Source organism: Mytilus galloprovincialis, chromosome 9 (assembly GCF_965363235.1).
Source record: "Mytilus galloprovincialis chromosome 9, xbMytGall1.hap1.1, whole genome shotgun sequence".
Lineage (NCBI taxonomy): Eukaryota > Metazoa > Mollusca > Bivalvia > Mytilida > Mytilidae > Mytilus > Mytilus galloprovincialis.
Window position 1 is genome coordinate 28,959,425 of NC_134846.1, and position 21,139 is coordinate 28,980,563.

Consider the following 21,139-nt stretch of genomic DNA (forward strand, 5'->3'; position numbering starts at 1 on the left):
CATCTTTGACCAATTTAAAATTTCTTATTTTTAAATCAAAATATTCTTTTTTAATTGTTGATTTCAAGTTCAGAAAATAACAGATCTTGGCAAAGTTGCTAAACATGAGGCGTAAAAAGGAAAAAAGAAGTATTATAGCATTGATATTTATTGAAGACTTAACTCATACAATTTTATACAAAAGAAGTTAAAGTCAACCATAAGTAATGAATGTTCATGTGTTTTAATAGTACAAAAAGGTTAGATGTATCTACATAGATTATCTAGTATTGATTGACTGTATGATAATGCTATGAATGAGCTTGATTGTTTCATTTTAGATTAACAATCAGTAGGTGCACTGCATTATTTGGCAAGAATTCAAAGATCAATCTACTCTGATTATAAGATAGATCCAAATGATTTTATACATGAAAGTGTTGTATTAATTATATCTTTTATATCTAATGTACCATGTTAGGAGAATTCTTGTGACAGGGGTCTAGTGATATACTAACATACCTTCTTTTTCTAATGGTATAAAAATTTTGCAACCTCTTTGCTTACTTTGCTCATACAGTTTAATGAAAATAGTTTTTAAGATCCTTGTACATTGATATTCCCTCTCAAGTTGTTTTTTTTTGTAAAAAAAATTATGTTAACATACTGAACAAATGTAGTATTTCAAAGAAAACTTTTAGGTGTGGCCATTGATCTGGTAAGTAATTTAAAAAAAAAAACAGTGTCTGTCTTTTTACAATATATTGTCTAATAGAACAATATTGTCTTGTTACATGTAATTTTGTTTCAGACAAACACACTATGATCACCTTATCTTGTCTTGTTTCTTTTGCGTCATCATTTTTTTTCAGAGGAACAAACTATTATCAACTTGTCTTGTCTGATTCTCTCTTATCTATTCAAAGGAACATACTATGATCAACTTGTGTTATCTTGTCTTGCCTTTTCTTGCCTTGTTACATTTATCTCTTTTTTTAAATTATATATTTCAGAGGAACACACCATTATCAACTGTTTTGATTCATTTAACTCTTTCTACTAATTTCAGAGCAACACACTATTATTAACTTGTCTTGTTATATTTAACTCTATTTATTTCAGAGGAACACACTATGGTCACCTAACAGTTGTTCCATATGTACCTGTGAAGATCCTGTTGTTATGTGTGAGAATGTCAGATGTTCAAGTCCAAACTGTGATTCTAAAAAGGTAAGTCTATAGTTCCTGTGTTTCCATTTTCATTTTATTCTTTGATTGTCTTGGTAACTTAGAAGAATAAGATTGAAAATATATTTTTAAGAAGAAGCTCTTTTAACAGTTTGTTAATATATGGCCATATGAACAGGTATGCAAAGACTTGAATGACCTTAGAACACAAAAAGAAGTATTTATTTCAAAATATGTCACACACAAAGAAGAAAACCCTTCATGGTAAAAAAATAGCTTCCCCTGTGCATTATATGATGCACAAACAATATTTTTGACTGTCAAACATTTAAAGCACAGGACTTTGAAATCATAGCAATAAAAGTCTGACAGAAGCTCTTCAGTGTGATAGTTGAGTTTGATATATGTTTATAGACCTTTACTGCTAATATTTCAAAGTCTTGTGATTAAAAGCCTCATGAATGTTGTTGATGATTATTGTCAATAAGTAAGTTGAACTTGGCTCTCCATGCATCTACTTATGTAAATATAGAAAAGGTATACCATCAAGGTCATTTTGAAAATCATCGCAAGTTTTTATCCATCGGTTCTGTTGGAATTTTATTTCAATGTTATGAATTTTGTAACATTTTTCTTAATATAAAAGACGAATATCACTAAATATAAGTGCTGCATCAGCAGTGAAATTTCTGGCTCCCATTGGTACAAGTTATTTTTGATTACTTCTAAAATTGCATCACAATTTACTTATATGTTTATATGTGTAAATCTTTATTTGTAAAGTAAAAATGCAGATATCTTGATGTAAATAAACAAGACAGAATAGAAAATAGAAGCTTTCTACATAAATGCGCACATGGCAAATTGAAGTTTAGTTAAAGTTTCATGTGAATGTATTCCATTTAAAAGACAATTGTAAATTCAGATCTTTGGCAATTAGACATGTTAGAAGGTGAAATTTCTGGCAAAACATTTAATCAAAGTAACATCAACACATGTAATATCAGTAAATTACGAAATAATAAGATTTGTTCTTTTCTCTCTGGGGAGAAGCCAAGATGACTGGCATAAAGGTGATGATTCTTTTGAGATTTTCTTATCATTTATAAATTTGTTTTGCAGAATTATAAAATATTATAAACTGACATTTTTATCATTTAGCAACATAAATTACATGTGTGGCTAAGTACATTATGAAAAGTTCTTATGTCAGCCAAATAATTAGACCTGTCTCTGTAAATGTTAAGCTAAAACTAAGATGTTTGATTTTATACTGGGCATGTAATAATGGTATAGGTTTATTAATTGAATTAGATCAAGTTTCTTTTGAAATGTAATGATAAAGTTCAACCTTCTGCCGAAACAGCAAACTTCTAAAAATTACAAATCTCTGAAAGGTGAAAGCAGTAATGATTTTTACATGAACAGCCATGTAAACTCCTAGCCATTAAGACTCCATGAGACACTAATTTCAGATTCCAAACTTTATTTTAGCTGACCCAAATTTTCCATTGATTGACAGAATGTTTACGAGCATAAATTACCTGACACCAATTGTTTTCTGTTCTGACCTTTAAAAAATTGAGGAGTTCTTGTAGATATCATTGTATGAAAAATAGATTTTGTTCATTGAAGCAACAACCCAACACCACAAATAACCAAAACATGTTTTGAGGTTAACACTAGTACATTATGTTGTCATATGTAAAGATGAAAATTATAATAATATAATTTTTTTCTTGTTAATTTTTTATGCCCTACCTTAGGCATTGGGGGCATTAAGGGTTACCCTTGACCATCCTTCCACTTGTCATTCCATCTGTCCCATCACATTTCAGCAATCTAACTTAAGTTTTCATCATCCAAACTTTATTTTACCATTCAAGAGTTTAATGCCCAATTATAACTGGGAAAATTGCATTTTTCCATCCACATTAACTTCTGGTTTTTCTTTATCCAAATTTATAAAACTCTCACTCAAATTTTGAACTACTTACAGACAGAGTTCAAAATTTTGCAGTGAGACACTTACCATTCTAGAGTTATGTCCCTTTATAACTTGGAAAATTGCAAAAAAAAAATCATTTCCACATGCACTCTTTCTTAAGTTTGACTCATTCAAACTTTATTAACTTAAACGGTGCTAAAAATCCTAACACACAGACAGAGCTCAACATTAGGCATTTATTGTTCTAAAATGATGCCCCTTTGTTAACTTAGAAAAATGCATTTTTTTTTAGTTTCAGCACTCTGACTTTAGTTTTTTTTCTTTTCAAAATTATATGAAACTCATTATCACAATGCTAAGAACCACAATATGCAGACAGAGTTTCAAATTTTTGCAATGAGTCATTTACGATTCTAGAGTTATGTCCCTTTTCATCTTGAAAATTTGCAAAGTTAGAGCAGGGGCATGTTCTCAGACTTATTCTTCTATTATTCCACAATGAGAATGGCTGCTAACAATTGACCAAGTAGTTGGATAATACTACATTTTGTGTTGAATGAAAAAGATGTTGTGAACAAACTTTAAAAACAATATGCAAGTTTGATACTTTGAAGATAGTGTATGTACTTACTAAAAGATGTTCATATTGTTTTTTTTTTTAAAGAGAACAAAGTTGATACAATAATAACACTTGTTATTTTGTAGGGAGAATATTTACAGATACCAGCAGAAGGATGCTGTCCAGAGTGTGTACGGAGAATGTCACCTTGTCAGTATGAATCCCAAACAACACCAGTAAGTCAATTTTAGGATAACAGTCAAATACTGCAATATTGGAAAGGTGTACTGACATAAGACACCCTTTACCCAATGCTAAAGCCCAAATTCGGGTTATATTGTCAAGCAAGTTGTTTACCGTATCATGTAAAACTGTTTACCGTATCATGTCAAAATGTTTACTGTAACATGTCAAAATATTTACCGTAACAACTCAAAATGCAAAGTGTAACATGTACATTAGCTAAATAAAGATTACTGTAACCATGGAACATCCCACTTGGTTTTTTCACTGACATGATAATTGAACCTGTTTAGATATCAACCAGAAACATATTTATCCACTGGATTACTCTGATCTGCCAGATAACTGAACCACTGGTTAACCAAACTACCAGTTAATTGAACCGCCAGTTAACTGAACCACTGGTTAACTGAACCGCTGGTTAACTAAACCACTGGTTAACTGAACCGCCGGTTAACTAAACCACTGGTTAACTCTGAACTGCATGGTTCAGTTAACTGAACTGCCAGTTACCATGGTTACCAAACATTAATCTACTATATTTTTACCAGTCAGATATCAGTAGCTTATTTATAATTTATAGTTATAAGTTATTTTATATCAATATGCTTCCAGGCAGATACTCTAAGCAGCATAGGCATAGTTAAAGTTTAGGATACCAGTCCTATAATTATATTTATATCAATACAAAATGTTTAGATATTCATTTTAATATTTCCCCAAAAGCATTAATTTTTTTGTGAAAGATAAGATATTTACTGGAAAGTTTGTATTCTATTCTCCAGCACAACTCTGTATGGAGTCCAGACAGATGTAAATTTTGTCATTGTTACGATGGAGAGGTGACCTGTACAGATCAGTCATGTCCAACCTTAAGATGTCGTCCAGGTGAAGTTTCGCAAATATTAGCTGACCATTGTTGTCCTCAATGCATCCCAACAGGAAGTAAGTACAAAGAATTATGGGATAGATTTTTTTAGGAAAAGTTTTCATATTCCTTTTCTATTTGTATATTGTATATTCTGTTGTCCTGAGTGACCTTTGCAGACTGTTTTTAATCATCTTTAAATCATTAAAACAAATCACTAAATGAAACTAGAATAAGGTATCTGTACTAAATAGTGCTTGTCTCATCTGAGTGATCAATGTTACAGAATGTGAAACATAGGGATAGTGTTAACAATTTATAAAGGTTTGTATATCAGATGTTAGATGAACTTGATAATCCATACCATTATCTAGTATACATTTTCTTTTCATTAGAAGTTTCCATCTGGTATATATCATTTTTTATTCAACTAATTTTTATGAATTTGACTGGTTCCATTTTTTTTCTCCAAGAATTTTTTTTCTATGATAAAGTAAAAAGTCATGTTAAACAGGTTCACATAACCTTGTCCCTGACCAATCGTCAGTTTTTATGGCTCTCAGAAATTATAAATGATTTAGAATACATTAAATATGTAACTGTTTTTGGTAAAAAATCAAAGTAAGGTGTACATGTCATGTGATAGGGTTCTTCTGACCTTGACCTCTAATCATGGTTCATTGGTCAACAAGTTTTTAAGTTATCAAGACCAAATCCCCGAAAATGACAAAACACATTGATATACAAAAAAGAGACAACTGCTACCAATGCCCTGACTTTAGACAGAGTCTCTTGAAAATTATTTAAGTTGATTCCTTTACTATTATTTTGTGCATTGCATTGTGGATTTTTCTCATTAAATAAATTTGATGATGCACACATGTGCAAATAAATGAACTGTTAGTTGACCTACTGATCATGTATTGCCAGAAAATAATTCAGCCCAGGACCTCACAAATCCTGTTTTTAACCTTAACATTCATTTTTGGAAAGTAATGAGAAAATGTCCGTCTATCCATTAATGGTTAGATACTAAAAGGAATGTGAAGGCATAATCTTCATTTCAACAAATAAATTGGAATTCAATGCAAATTTTACAAATGTCAGAAATTTAGCACAAAAAATTGAATAGTTGATTTATAACCTTTTACTAAAGATTTGATATCATTATTACATTTTAAATAGGATGGGTTGAATATTGAAGTAATTCATTCAGTCATCAATAAGCATGCTTCTTTAAAGCCTACTGCGGCACTTTGATTTTGAATTGGAACCGATTACATCTTGATGAATTACAAAATTTTTAATCTGAGTGCAATAACATCAATTATCTCATCAGAGAACCTTTAAACTTTAATCTACCTTAAAAGACCACAAAAGGTGATTCTCAAAATGTTGTCTGGTTAAACACCATCATATTTATCGGGGCTTTCATTTTTGTTCACTATTGGACATCTCGGTGACACCTTAAGTGTCCGATAACAATGGTTGTAATGATATGTTTGTTTGACAATTTTAATGATCCGATTACTTTCAGACACCTCCAATATCAAACATATCCAGGCTTTTGTGCTTTTGTGGATAATTCTTTAAAAATTATTGTCAACGGAAAATGCAAAATAAACACAATTGTTGCTTTTGTCATCAATAATGATAATGGTAGTCAAGTCCTGGAGAGAGAGTGGAAAAATTAATTTCACGCTGGGCGACTCCTTGTCCATTATTATTATCTGTTCAGGAAGGATAAAAGAAAAGCGGAGAAATTTGAACTCTTCAGTTTAATTTTACAGGGCAAATTTGAAGAGATAACTGTGCTTTATCTGAAGGCTTGGTAACTTGTGTACAGTACAGTGACTGTATTGTCTCCTTGGTGCATTGACTTTTGAAGTGGTGCATTGTCAAGAATGGAGACTTAGGTCCACAATATGGCTTAGATTTTAGTTTATTGTTGTTTTATAAATCAGGTATTTGGTTTTCTTGTTTTAATTGTTAAAGGCTGTACAATGCTAGCTTCTCTATCATTTAGTCTCTGATGGGGAGTTATCTTATTGGCAATCATCATCACATTTTCTTGTTTTTATCTTGTCTATAGTTGAAGATTATATGTTATCTTCATGATGTTTTTATACTTTTCCCTCTCTAAATAAAGCTTATGTAGTGTCTTCTATCTTATTGTTGGGTTGTTGTCTAATTGGCATATAATTGTATAATTTATTTAATGTGGCTTTTAATGTAAATGAAGAATAAAGAAAAATCTGAAAGAATGTTATAATAGCAGGAAATATTAGATATTATTTTTTACATGCATGGGAAGGTATGATAAGAATTACAATTATTGGTTGTTTTATCTAGCAATTCAGACATCTTCCGATTTCATTCATAATCCGGAACTGAACTCAATTAACTGTTGATCATAGTATTTCTCTTGTATTATATGTTTATCTTATGACGCCCAATACACTGCTGATGGATTAAATTCTTCCATCAAATATTTATAGATCAAAAATTTTGTTTGAACTATGGTCTTAAGAAGCAATATTGATATTTATCTAAAATTTATGGTTGACAGAAAAGTTGAACAAAAGTAGCTTGCTATTTTAAGAGTAAGCTAGCATTTTACATATTGTTAAAGTTACAAAACACATTTCTATTAAAGTACATATTAATTTCTATAATGCAATATGTTTAAAATTATTACAGTTGTAATTGATGTCAATTTTTTTGTTTTAGCATTTTCACTGAATGTTTTATTGATTATTATACATTGAAGTATATAAAGTGTATTTCAAATTACCCAATTAAAATATGGTCCGTAGATATTTAATAAATTTTCATAAGGTCAACATCTGCCTGTTTCCCAAAGGGTACAAATACTTGCTGATATTATATAAAATTTGTCACCTAAATTAATTATTATTATGTTCCATAGCCGTCAGCTCTCAATTGTTTGTCAACAAAGGTGCGACAATTAATGAGTGCTCATGACACATGTATACAAGAAGCTTGACAACAGTGACAATTTGTCATTTACTTTAATTATTGAACTTATGCAGAGTTCAATTTATATGAAATATAGCATCTTGATATTAGATTATGACATTTATATTGTACAGAATAATGGTCTTCTTCAAGAATTTCTTTTGTTTGGACTAAATACATGTACCATGGAATTGCTGTCAATCAATATTATTTTTATTATCTTTTAGGAAATATGTTGTCAACATAGAATGGCTTCTGAAATTGATTTCATTTAGCCTATATATTTTTATTGTTATAATAAAAGCTTTAATTTTGATATATGATGGCCTATGTAAAGGCAGTTACTATAATATTTTAACCAATGGGAAAATGCTGTATCTTGTCATAAAATTAATGTTTGTTTCATGATTATTTAACCAATTAATGTGGAAAATGATCTATTCTATACTTTATTATAATCCACCCCCTTTTACAGCAACTTTAGTTTGAATTATAAAGATTTAACATTGAAAAACAAATGAAATCTGTGTTCAATAACATTTTGTACCAAAAGACAATATTGTTTCTAAACTTTTAATCTGTATAAAGGCCACTTTCTTATCCAAACAGAACTTCAGTTTTTAGAAGTAAACAACCTTGTTATTGAAACAAGAAAGAGTATAGTTTAGATATTCAGAAAACATTTTCAATAAAAAGTTTATCATTTAGTGCATATTGTCAATTGTTTTTTCAGGACCATGTGAGTATGCCCATCATGTTTTCCAAGATGCGACAGAGTGGTCTCCCATTCCATGCACTATGTGTGTCTGTCGTGATGGACAGACAATCTGCTATCCAATACAGTGTCCCTCATTTGTTTGTCCACAGGTAAGAATATTTTTTAAATCCTTTATCATGCTTCATTGAATTTTTAAAGGTCACATGTACTTTAAATGAACTGGCATATTGTCAATTTCTTCATGTTTTCTTCATGTTGGTCTGCTTTCAGAGGCATATTTTGGGGGGAGGGCATGGGCCGTGCCCCCTCCCCCTCCTCTCTATTGCAGAAAAATTTGGTTGATTATTTAGAGAATCACTGAAGCATGACAGGAGCAGGCCTTCTCATATCTTATCTCTTCTATAAAGAGGTGGAAGATGGATTCCATTTTATCATAACCTATACAGAACTTTATAAAACTAGGCTCAAAATGTTTAATGAAATTTCTAGTCTTGTCCCCAGTTATAATTCAATGAGTAAAGAAATCAAATTTGATTTTATATTTTCTTGTGAAAATGAGATATTTTACTTATCATTGTTAACAATATAAGTGAAATGTATAATGAGAGAAACAATTATAATGTCAATATATGAAGTTCTGTGTGTGATTGGTGACTTAAAATTATAATGCTATTTATAATCATAACATTTGAATTGATAATTTTATAGAGGAGGCATGCTGTCAAAAATAGTATTATAATTAATATTAATACGGTAATCTTTATTTTTTTTTTCAATGTTACATGTTTGTATTGTTTAATGTCTTTATCATTTTGTCAATTATATGTCTGTCTGTTTGTTTGTTTGTGTTTGTGTTGTTGTTTTTATGCCCTACCTACGATAGTAGAGGGGCATTATGTTTTCTGGTCTGTGGGTCCGTTCGTTCGTTCGTCCGTCCGCCCGTTCGTCCCGAAATGGTCAATTGACCCCATAAGGAGTATTTGTCCTTTAAAGTCAAATTTAACAATTTTTTCGTAAATTTTTGTTATTTTTTAGTTTGGAGGACTGACTGAACCAGGATAACTGGGGTTTTTTTTGTTGAAACTGTACATGTATTGTAAAAAAATGTAATGTTTATCTGTTTATTGATTGATAGTCTGTGACCTTACACAACCTAGACACCATCTGTGTACAGACATTATCATAACATGTATTTATATGTTGCTCTAGTGAAAAAAGTCACATACATAAACCATTCAACAAGTTTAATTTGATTTTACCATATTTAGAATGTTGCAAATCTATGAGTCATCTAAAGCTTAGGTCAGTTTTAGGAAAGGTCAAAGAAAGTCATACAAACACATGAGAGGCACAATATTAATTATAAACGGTCAATCTAAAAAGCTTTAGAACTTGTTTTATTGATAAATGTTAAGACTATACAATATGAAATGTAAGGGAAAAGTATGATAAATGACAATAAGATTGCAACTCAAATGTTTTAATTGTGTAAGTATACAGTATTGTGATCTCTGGATGGTTATAAGGGCAGGATGGAGTTGGAAGAGAAATAATTTGGTGTCAAAAACAATCCTTATATTTAGATGTACAAAGTTAAAAGCATCTGCATTGCCAATTTTTAAATAAAGACAAATTCTGCAAGTCATACAAATAATTTGATATGCATTACCCACTTTCTCCAAAAAAAGGTAATTATATCCATACCCTGTAATAAGCTTCATCTTAAACAATAGAATTTCATTTTCTTTCTTCTCTTGGTATCTAAATATCTTCCTTTATACAGGGCCGTAACTACCTATGAGGCAGGGGAGGCAAATGCCTCCCCTGAATTTTCTACACCAAAATTATTTTTTAAGTAGTAAAATGAAATATTGACAATATGTACAAGAAGAACTTGAATTTATATTATAAACAACACAAGTTTACAGTTTGAACAGTGTTATCATTATACGTGATATATCTGTAATTTTCCGGATTTTTTTTTTTATCGAAAGTGAACCGTTTCAGTATATTTTTTTTCATGTGGCCGTCCGTCTGTTATTCAGTATTCGTACAAGAACACATATGAAACTTTGCTTTCGACAATTTTGAATAAAACTTAACTATTCATATTTATTTAGGGATTCTATCAAGCAGAGGAAGTTCCCTTTGTATTGTGAATCTTTTTAATGATATCGGAAATTCGTTACCGGCTGAATCAGCTGCAGCTGTTGAGTCATTTTTTTAACGTCTCCCGGCCAATCGTACGAGAACCTTGGGCGGTGTTGGGTGGGGATTGTTCTGGTGGTGGAAAAATATTGTAAAGGACACATCTCCATTAATCCTTAGGGAGTGTACATGGATCCGCTGTACCCTTGCAGTCAATCAAGGGGTGCGTCTTAATTGGCGAAATCTAGAAGTACATACATACATACGTATAGGGTCAATGCCTTAGTAGTAAATATTCCCATTCGTTGAAGCAGAGAGTTTCTAAACTAAGTATATACTAGTTTAGAAAGTCCCTGGTTGTAGTTATATACATGTCTGTTCAGCTTTCAACAATATTGAAATTCAAGGTCCTCGACAAAAAAAATATCTTGCTTTCTATGATCTTGCTTTATATGTTTTTTTAACTTACCAGTTTGATTTCTAACAAAAATATCTTTAAATACAGATAATAATTGTTTGTATAAAAATTGCTTCAAGGATCCAGCAATACTGATGTTTCTTAAAGTAAGGAAATCGAAGGAAAACGGGTGATTTTTAGCCATATTGAGAACAAAATCCGCGGTCACAATGTATTTAATGTTAATAATTATTGGTCAAAGTACTGCCTTCAAAACGGAGCCTTGGCTCACCCCGAACAGCAATCTCAGTTTGTTTTTGCATGAAAATTGCTTCCAGGTACAATCAATACTGATGTTTCTTAAAGTAAGTAAATCGAAGGAAAACGGGTAATTTTTAGTCATTTTACTGCGAGAAAAAAAAAACCCATGCCTCCCCTGAATTCGAACCCTAGTTACGGCCCTGTTATATATATAAAAAAAATATTATGAAAAACCATGTACTATTATTTTCATTTCCTGTCAGGAAAATCCTAACCTTTATACAAACTCCTGTATAAGGTGACGATAATTTAACAAGATTATTTCACTATTAAATCAGTGAGGTGTGTAAGATTTAGTGGCAAATTAACTTCTAATGAGCATCTAAATGTACTTATAGGTAGAACCTTTGTATATTAAATGGAAATTAAAAGTCAATTAAAGTCAGTTAGGCTTTATCATCCAGCCAGGTATAAACTAAAGCAAGATTACGTCCAGTTATTTTTGGCTAATTATGTTCGCTCACACCTCTGCTTTTCAGTGCAGTATAATTTTCATTGCTTTATGCTGGTGATTTGTTACAGAGAGTTTTTTATGTTCCACCATTTAAATTAAATTGACAGGATAATTTGTATTGTAATAAGCATGGTTAATTTAGAAATAATTTGATCATTTTTAAAGGAAATTTGTAAGATTGAAATCTAGAATATTATACATTAGCACCTCTTTACCAAACAAACCATTTACTTATACTTGTAAGATTTTCATCTTGCTTATGGGGTACAATAATTAGGCTAATTAGAAAAAAAGAAAAATATTTGAGATTTGGCTTAGTCTGACACTGAGTTATGACTACTACATGAGATGTTAAATGACCTTGACATCTCAGAAACTCAGGCTACAAAACATATAAGAAAATTCTATATGTCTTGTATTTTAAAATGTCGGACAATAGTCAATATTAATTTTATCACTAAATATGTCTCATTACAGGGAAAATCTATGGAAAGAAGACCAGGATCATGTTGTCCTTCCTGTGTTGGATCATACTGTACAGATGCCATGATACATTACAAGGTATGAAGAGTTATCTCCCTTGTACATAACAAATCCCTTAAAGTTTCACTTTCACATTCTGGTAAATGATATAATAGTCATCAACTCCTTTGACATAACTTGTTTACAATACAAGCAATTTATAGACCACAAGAAGTTTCATGTCAGAGTGCGGCTTTGCACATTAAAGAACCTGAAAGTCCATATGTGGCTGAATGCAAGATATAATTTCTGCCGACTCAAGCTTACACTCTTTCTTAAGTTACTGTTAAAATTTCCAAGCTGTCATCTCCATTGGCCTTCTTGGCAGAACCTGTTGATTGGATATAGTGTTTATTTCTTCTTGTCCTGAACAAGTAGGAAATTTTTGCCACTGGATGTTAAGTAGTCAATGAGTCAATCCCATGCTGGCAATAATTTTCTATTTGTAAAAGTTGATTTTCAAAGAGAATATATATCAGCTGTGTTTAAGGAGAGTTATTGCTATTTCTTCCAGAAATTCACATTACAAATTTTATAGTTTTATTTTTATTTCATAGATGTAAACTACAGCAATTAAACTAACCCAGTTTTAGATTAAGATGTATGCCAACGTCACCACACGTAGTGTACAATACATGTCAGTTTAATAAAAGGGGTAATATTTGGATTTTATCTGGATGACATTCTGTCTGCCCTTCTCATGCAGTCGTCAATTCATATCACAGTTCAATTTAATGATATAGTTGTCACAAGCTTATATTGTGTGTATTGATCAAATGTTATAATAAGTAAAGAGATAGACAAGACACAATAATAGATGTATTCTTTACGATAGTATCAGTTTTAATGCCCAAACATAGAAATGGTTTAAAGTTTCAACTTTTTTTACCAGTGGGGTCTTTAAGTATGAATGTATTTTATTATGTATATAGTATCTTACATTTTTTGACAATTATTTGAAAAAATTATTATTTTGTGGAATCTCTTAAACAATTTTAAACAAGTGAAGAGTTCTCGTAAACAATGAACAATTGAAGAGATGTATAATTGACCTAAAATCAATGTAAAATGCACCCTAAAAAAATTTCTTAGATCATCAGAATTATTATACCAAACATATTATCATTTTTAACTTAGAAAAAGATCACAGAAGATTTTGCTTACTGACTTTTATCTAAGAAGGCAAGCAATTAGAAAGACTGCATTAAACTAGTACAAAAATGTAATTGATAGAAAGGCGTTTTTAAATATCTGATATTTCTTTTCCAAACTGATAAGTCTAAAATAACTACTAAGGTATTTTAATGTCCTTGCTACATGTAGACTAATAATAATTCAAATATTTCATTTCTATTTAATGAGTTAATTGGCGGACAAGGTATTGTCCTGAAACAAATTAAGATAACTGTTTATTGAATTTTCTTTCAAAGACAGAGCTTTTTATGACCTTTTAAATAATTGATTCTATAGAGCCAAACATTTTTGAAGACTATCAGATAATTTTTATCAATAATTTTATATGATTTATGACCACTACTATTAATGATTATTGGTCTAATGTTTATGTCTGAGACCAAAATCATGTCCGTTACTATCAGTTTTTCCCAAAACAATGTCTAAAGTTGTAATTCATAAGCCATGCTAATATTTGATATGTACAGAGGTATTAAATTTTACAATACAGTTTCTATATTTGACTAAGAATTGTGGTATATCAAACACAGTTTTTGTGTAAAGAAATGACAAATATGATGAATGGGTTCACATAGGTGACAGGTAATTAAATGAGTAGATATGTGAAAAAGGGGTAGAATTGATATGCACGGTCTGTCCAACTGTCACGATAGACAAGTTATTATCTCTGCATTTCTGTATTTAGTTTCAATCGTTTTGTTCGTTTCTTTACATATTCGTTTAACTTCTCTTTTTATATGAAAGAATAATTGCATGATAAATTGTGACCTTAAAGAAGGGGGAGTATGGATTCCACATATTTTATATACTGTCAATTAAGAAATTATTGTGAGGTTTACATTAATGTGAATAATGCAACTGGGTGAGTATCACAATAAAAAGAACTCTCATTCTGATATCCAATACATTCAGCTGTATGCAGATTTCCCTGAATGGAGTTGTAATGATATTGTTTTTTCTTGAATAATCGCAATTTAAATGCATGCAATAATTTCTGAATTTACACTAGTAAGATAAAATAAAAAATTAAACATTGACATATATGTATTTTAAATCCAGTTTTTTTTTTAAATTATTTTTTTTTTTAAAAAGATTTGGCATTGAAAACAGCAACTTGCTGTAATTTAAGTACTTTCCTTGTGCAGTTATATTTAGAATAAAGTTTATAATGCAATAGTTTAATGCAGGACATTTATGTGAATTAGTTGACAAATTATGCCTCTGATTACATTTTGTATAGCTTCTTTTTGCATAAATATTTAAATACTTATGGGTGTTTAAATTTATATTGTCCATGAAACGATCATATGATAAGCATATTTTCATGCCAAATTTGTTTTTATTCAATGCTATTGGGTGTGTTTAAAACTTATTTTACAAATCTAATGTAAGTTTAAAATTATAGATGACAGATTTATTTAAATGTAGACATATGTCTAAGCTTAAAAAATAAGAAAAATGATAAATATGACTTTTAATTAAATATTTTTACATATATAATAACAAATATACAAATTGAATTAACATTAATAATATTATGACACTCAAGATTTGCTTTAAAGTATATTGAAAAATGAAAAATGGCTTCACATATTCAGCTAGAAATATGGGTTCCTCAAAGTTAGAAAGACAACATAAAAAATACTTCCTTTCTAAGTTTCACTTACAAAAAAAAACCACAACTAATTATATATGCAACTTGTTGTAAAATTTGAAGAATATATGTAATTTGCATTCTATAAGCTTATAATACTTATGCTTTACAGCAATTAAGATTATGATCAACTTTTGATGGCTTCAAAACTAAATGATTGATCGATTGTTGGTTGCTTAATGTCCAGTGACTAATATTTCATGCATGTTAAGGTCAAAAAATTATAAAAAGATGATAATCTTTATTTCCAGAATGGTGACCATTGGGATAGAGACAGTTGTACTACATGTACCTGTATACAGGGAGAAATTGTGTGCAGTAGGAAAGACTGTATGATAGATTTTGAATGTGAAGGGGTAAGCACATTATTCAGGGGTGGATCCAGCCATTTTGAAAAGGTGGGGTCCCAAACCAGGATAAAAAAGGTGGGGTCCAACTGTCTATCCTGCTTCAAATGCATTGATCATACAAAAAAAGGGGGCTCCAACCCCAGGATCCTCCACTGTTATTATAGTTAAATAAAGTTTTTCATTAATTGATATGCACAGACTCATCAACCTTATAAAATCATCAATTACTTTCATAGAAAAGGTTTGCCGTATGGAACGAACATAATCTTTACAATTTTAATTCAAAAGAATAATCAGTTAAGATCGTAAAGTAACATTTGTAATCACAGGTTATGTATGATTTGGTTCCACCTTAATTAAGTTAAGGGAGTAGCTTGGATAGATATAAGAAGATGTGGTATGAGTGCCAATGAAACAACTCTCCACAATTTAAAAAAAAAAACGTTATAGGTCAATGTACGATCTTCAACACTGAGCCTTGGCTCACACAGAACAGCAAGCTACAAAGGGTCCCAAAAATGAATAGTGTAAAACCATTCAAAGGGGAATGACATGTTATGAAGTGTTCTTTCAAATGTATTATGAAATATAGATGCATTGGTAAATTCAGGTCATATGTTTTATTAAAGATATTCAAATGATTCAGCAGAAATATTCCTTTTTATAGTACATGTATTGAAGTTAAACCAGAAGTTTATTACATTTCAATTTACATAATACACACAAATTTGAATGCTGTATATTATTAATAATTTATTCTCCAACAATGAATAAGTTTTAAGCTATTTATGTATATAAAAAGAACAGAAGTCAAGTGTGAAACATTGAAAGGCCATTGTGTTGAAAATGGACCAAATATACAAAAATGTCACAAGGATAATAGAGTTGTCACCCTTTGCATATAAATTTATGAGAATTAAAAAACAACTAAAACTGCACTTTTGATGTATACAAAAAAATTCAGGTCATGTTATTTTAGGATAATACATTTTACTTTTAATCAAGTCTGATATGTAGCTATTGAAACAAAACATCCCTCTTTTTTTCCCTTTTCCCTTTTCACAAATGTGACCTCCTGAATTAAGACTTTTTACCTCTTATTTTTGTCATTTTTACCTATAATGTCTGTTTGTTTTGTTCACACATCATTATCAATATTATTAAATTTGATTCGACTGTCGTACAAATGAGAGGTTTAGCCTATAAAATCAGGTTCAATCCACCATTTTCTACATTTAAAAATGCCTATACCAAGTCAGGAATATGACAGTTGTTGTCCATTCGTTTGATGTGTTTCTTCATTTGATTTTGCCATGTGATTAGGGACTTTCCGATTGATTTATCCTCAGAGTTCAGTATTTTTTGTGATTTTACTTTTTTTTTTAAAAGGAAAAGAGTTTTATTTGGCTCTGACATTAACAACACAATAATTAAATGTGTTCAAATGTTGTTAATTCAGCAGAACTCCCTGAGATTAAGTGCTTTTACTATCCAACATGGTGGGAATCTAAAATTGATTTGTTTTCTTGAGCTCCAAATATCATTGTTAAAGCATATTTTTGTTTACTTATAATTTCTGTTCAAGTAAATGAAAAGTTGTCCATTGGGTCTAAAGTTAATTGTGGTTGTGGTCGGTTCTCAAATCTATAAAATAAGATTTAGATATAAAAGGAGTCCATCATGATCAGTTGTCTATTATTTGTATGTCAGTTTATAATGATATAAGCAAATATGAGATGTATTGTTTTTATAAGTTGGATCAGCTTTATGTAACCTAAAATGTTGAACTTTTTTTCTGTATTTTGTAGAAAGAATTGAACATAACCAGGGAAAGTGAATGCTGCTCAGAATGTATACTTCCTAAAGGTAAGAACACTAAAAAACCCTTCTGTATATCATAATTAGATACCAATTCTAAGTAATGCATTATATTTTATAGATATCAAGAAAAAATATTCTAAATTTTTATTTGAAGAGAAAAAATTAACTGATCCTTTTTTTTTCTACAACATGAAAAGATACAGACTATGACTTGTTGCACCAAACAAAATTATGATTTAAGTTGATAGTTGATATTCCTCATGACATGAGAATTTTAACAAGATTTTTGTTGCAATTCTGGTACACATTTTAGGATTGTCTTGTAAATGTGCATTTAAAACTAACTGCAATAGAAATACTATTTGGCTGATATATATATATGTATTCCTCTGTTTTTCAATGGATTTGTTGAGTCAAGTTCATTAGAGGTGCATACAATATCCACTGTTTTTGGAAGAGTTAAGATATACATATTTCGTTTTCTGCTTTGTAGTTTTTCCAACAGCACATCACCATTTTTATTTTTGCAGTAAGGTGGCCAGACTAATCATCTTGTCATTTATTCATAAAATTAAAATAGTTTTTAAAGGGTTCATTGGATTATTTAACTGTTTTTGCAATTTCCAATGTACAAATCATGGCTCTTACTGTACCCCTCTTTTAGAAATTTTCCTTATGTTCTTTTAGATACTTGTACCAGTGAGAGACCAGCACGTTACCATGGGGATATATGGAATGTAACTGACTGTGAGTTCTGCACATGTAGACAGGGTAAAGTTCAGTGCTTTACAGCTGTATGTGAACCGGCTATTTGTCTTGAGGTTTGTCAAATAATTTGTTTCATACTAATGAAAAGTTCATAAACAGTCATAAAGAATAAATTTGTATGTTGGAGGCATGAATGCATAAAGGTATCAGCAGTTTTTCAGAAATTTTGTAATATATTTTTGACTGGGTTTGAATGATTCCAAAACTGCTTAAATTATGGTGATGTAAGCTGGGCTGGGGAAAGTAGGTACCTATTTTGTGTTAACAACATTCCCAGCAGTTTTCACCACAGATCCCTGAAACTTCACAGAAAGATTGCAAACATGTTGAAGTTGTGTTTATATATATATTGTTTTATTAAAGTGCAGCCTGATATAACATAGTAATACAAATATTAAACATATTTAATGTCAGCCAGCCTTCATTGGCTTATGATGCACTTCTAAAGTTCCCATAGTTATCTGTTATAATTATCAAATATCAATTTCAATGTACAATAAATAAGTAGTTAATTTTTTCTTATTTATGTTTGTATTCATATATTTGAAATATTATAAATGATAAAGCTAGAATCAGTTTCTTCAAGAACATTAATTACTATTAAGAGTGCACACACTGACATATCTCACCTTCTTTAATAATCATTGATATTATGTTGATAGTCCTAAATATAAAGCTTTATTACAACTGTCACATAAACTTAACATTAACCAAGAAAACTAAACATTGTCCAATGAATGATGAAAATGAGGTCAAGGTCAGATGAATCATGCCAGGCAGGCATGTACCGCTAACAATTCTTCCATACAACAAATATAGACCTATTGCTCATAGTTTAAAAAAAAACACAAAAACTTAACATTGAGCAATGAACCGTGAAATTATGTCAAGGTAAAATAAAACCTGCGTGACTGACATATAGATCATAGAATATTTGCATACACTAAATATAGTTAAACTATTGCATATAGTATTAGAAAAAAAAAACCAAAACTCAAAAACTTTACTTTGACCACTGAACCATGAAAATGAGGTCAAGGTCAGATAACACCTGCCAGCTAAACATGTACACCTTACAATCATTCCATACACCAAATATAGTAGACCTATTGCAGACAGTATAAGAAAAACAGACCAAAACACAAAAACTTAACTATAACCACTGAACCATGAAAATGAGGTCAAGGTCAGATGACACCTGTCAGTTGGGCATGTCCTTCCATACAGCAAATATACTAGACCTATTGCTTATAGTATCTGAGATATGGACTTGACCACCAAAACTTAACCTTGTTCACTGATCCATGAAATGAGGTCTAGGTCAAGTGAAAACTGTCTGACGGGCATGAGGACCTTGCAAGGTACACACATACCAAATATAGATATCCTATTACTTATAATTAGAGAGAATTTAACATTACAAAATATCTTAACATTTTTTTTCAAGTGGTCACTGAACCATGAAAATAAGGTCAAGGACATTGGACATGTAACTGACGGAAACTTCGTAACATGAGGCATCCATATACAAAGTATGAAGCATCCAGGTCTTCTACCTTCTAAAATATAAAACTTTTAATAAGTTAGCTAATTCTGCCGACCCCACCACCGGATCACTATCCCTATGTCGAGCTTTCTGCGACAAAAGTTGCAGGCTCGACAAAAATATATTTCATAGGAAATATATAGATTTATCAATACAAACACTTTCTTATCCATGATTTATTTGTTTCAGAATGAAATGTTGATACACCAGCCAGGTAAATGCTGTAAAGAGTGTGTACCAAGACCTACATGTTATTTTGGAGGAGAAATGTTCCATGTAAGTAAAGTTTTTTTAAGTCACTGCACATGTGCTCAGATATTTAGATTGGAAGGCCATTCAATTATGAGAAAAAAAATGAGAAATCTTTTAAAAAATATGACAATTTTCTTTAAATTTTAGAAAGGAAAATAACGTTAATCATGTTAATGAAGCAAGCACACCACCAAGTTGATACTTAAGGTGAATAATTGCCTTCCTTAAAACTTGCTAGAAATCTATTTAAAGTAATATATGTATCTGACAGACTGGTGATAGTTGGCAGCCAGACAGTTGTACGTTATGTCAGTGTGGACATGGAGATATGGTGTGCTTCAGTAAAACCTGCCCTATTTGTCCAGAAGGAAGTATAGGTGTACCACAGCCTGGAGAATGTTGTGGCAAATGTCAGAAAAGTAAGATATTATTTATACCCTAGACATTCAACAGTTATCATTATGGGCATTAGATTCACTTTTGCTTCAAATGTTAAAATGAAATTAATATAGAGAATATAATTAAGTAAGATATTTTAAAAATGGAGTGTATTTTTCAAATAGAAGGATTTATCAAATCAAGATGAAACTGAATAGTTTAAAGAACCAGCTGATCAATTAAATCAGACTTAATTGTGATTTTGACTGGCTCTGTAAGAAATTATTGGGACATGTTAATAACAGTTTTTTTGAAATCTGCTTAAAGATCCAGGATCAAATTTATAGACCTTAAAGAAGGTATTTAATTATGGCTTATACATATTGTACTGTAAATTCAGAAATTATTACGTGCATTTATTATTGCAATTTTGTCATTAAAATGATGGACTAAAATGTGATTTTCATTTTTGCGATATTCAGAAATATCCTGTTTGATTCATAAAAAAAAATTCAAAATGCCATTTTTAATTTTTGCAGTTATAACCCTGTTGCATTTTTCGCAATATTAAAAACATCTCAATAATTTCTGAATTTACAGTAATCAAAGGTCATAGGCAATCTCTGTCCTTTCATTTCAGTGACCTGTGCTTCAGAATGTAAACATTGTAAAGTGACAGACTCTAATCAGTGTACAGAATGTAAGATCTCTGGACTATATCTACAGGACGGGAGATGTGTACAGAAATGTAAAGATGGTCTTTATGCAGACAGGAAGAACAAATGTCATGGTATGTCAAAGCCGATTTAAAATAACAATATAAAGAGACATCCTCAAAATCTGCACTGAATA

At 30.5% G+C, this 21,139-nt stretch overlaps 1 protein-coding gene across 1 annotated transcript in view; it reads left to right on the forward strand.

The window, feature by feature from the left end:
* The window catches only part of LOC143044756 (extracellular matrix organizing protein FRAS1-like), a 92,787-nt gene that overhangs the window by 25,688 nt on the left and 45,960 nt on the right, over nt 1-21,139 (forward strand). The window contains exons 3-13 of the mRNA XM_076216890.1: nt 1,102-1,209; nt 3,821-3,910; nt 4,703-4,862; nt 8,498-8,631; nt 12,280-12,363; nt 15,424-15,528; nt 17,331-17,388; nt 18,031-18,164; nt 19,847-19,933; nt 20,181-20,328; nt 20,928-21,077. Of these exons, the coding sequence (XP_076073005.1) occupies nt 1,162-1,209; nt 3,821-3,910; nt 4,703-4,862; nt 8,498-8,631; nt 12,280-12,363; nt 15,424-15,528; nt 17,331-17,388; nt 18,031-18,164; nt 19,847-19,933; nt 20,181-20,328; nt 20,928-21,077 (1,198 nt within the window). The 5' untranslated portion in view covers nt 1,102-1,161. The remainder of the gene's footprint in view (nt 1-1,101; nt 1,210-3,820; nt 3,911-4,702; nt 4,863-8,497; nt 8,632-12,279; nt 12,364-15,423; nt 15,529-17,330; nt 17,389-18,030; nt 18,165-19,846; nt 19,934-20,180; nt 20,329-20,927; nt 21,078-21,139) is intronic.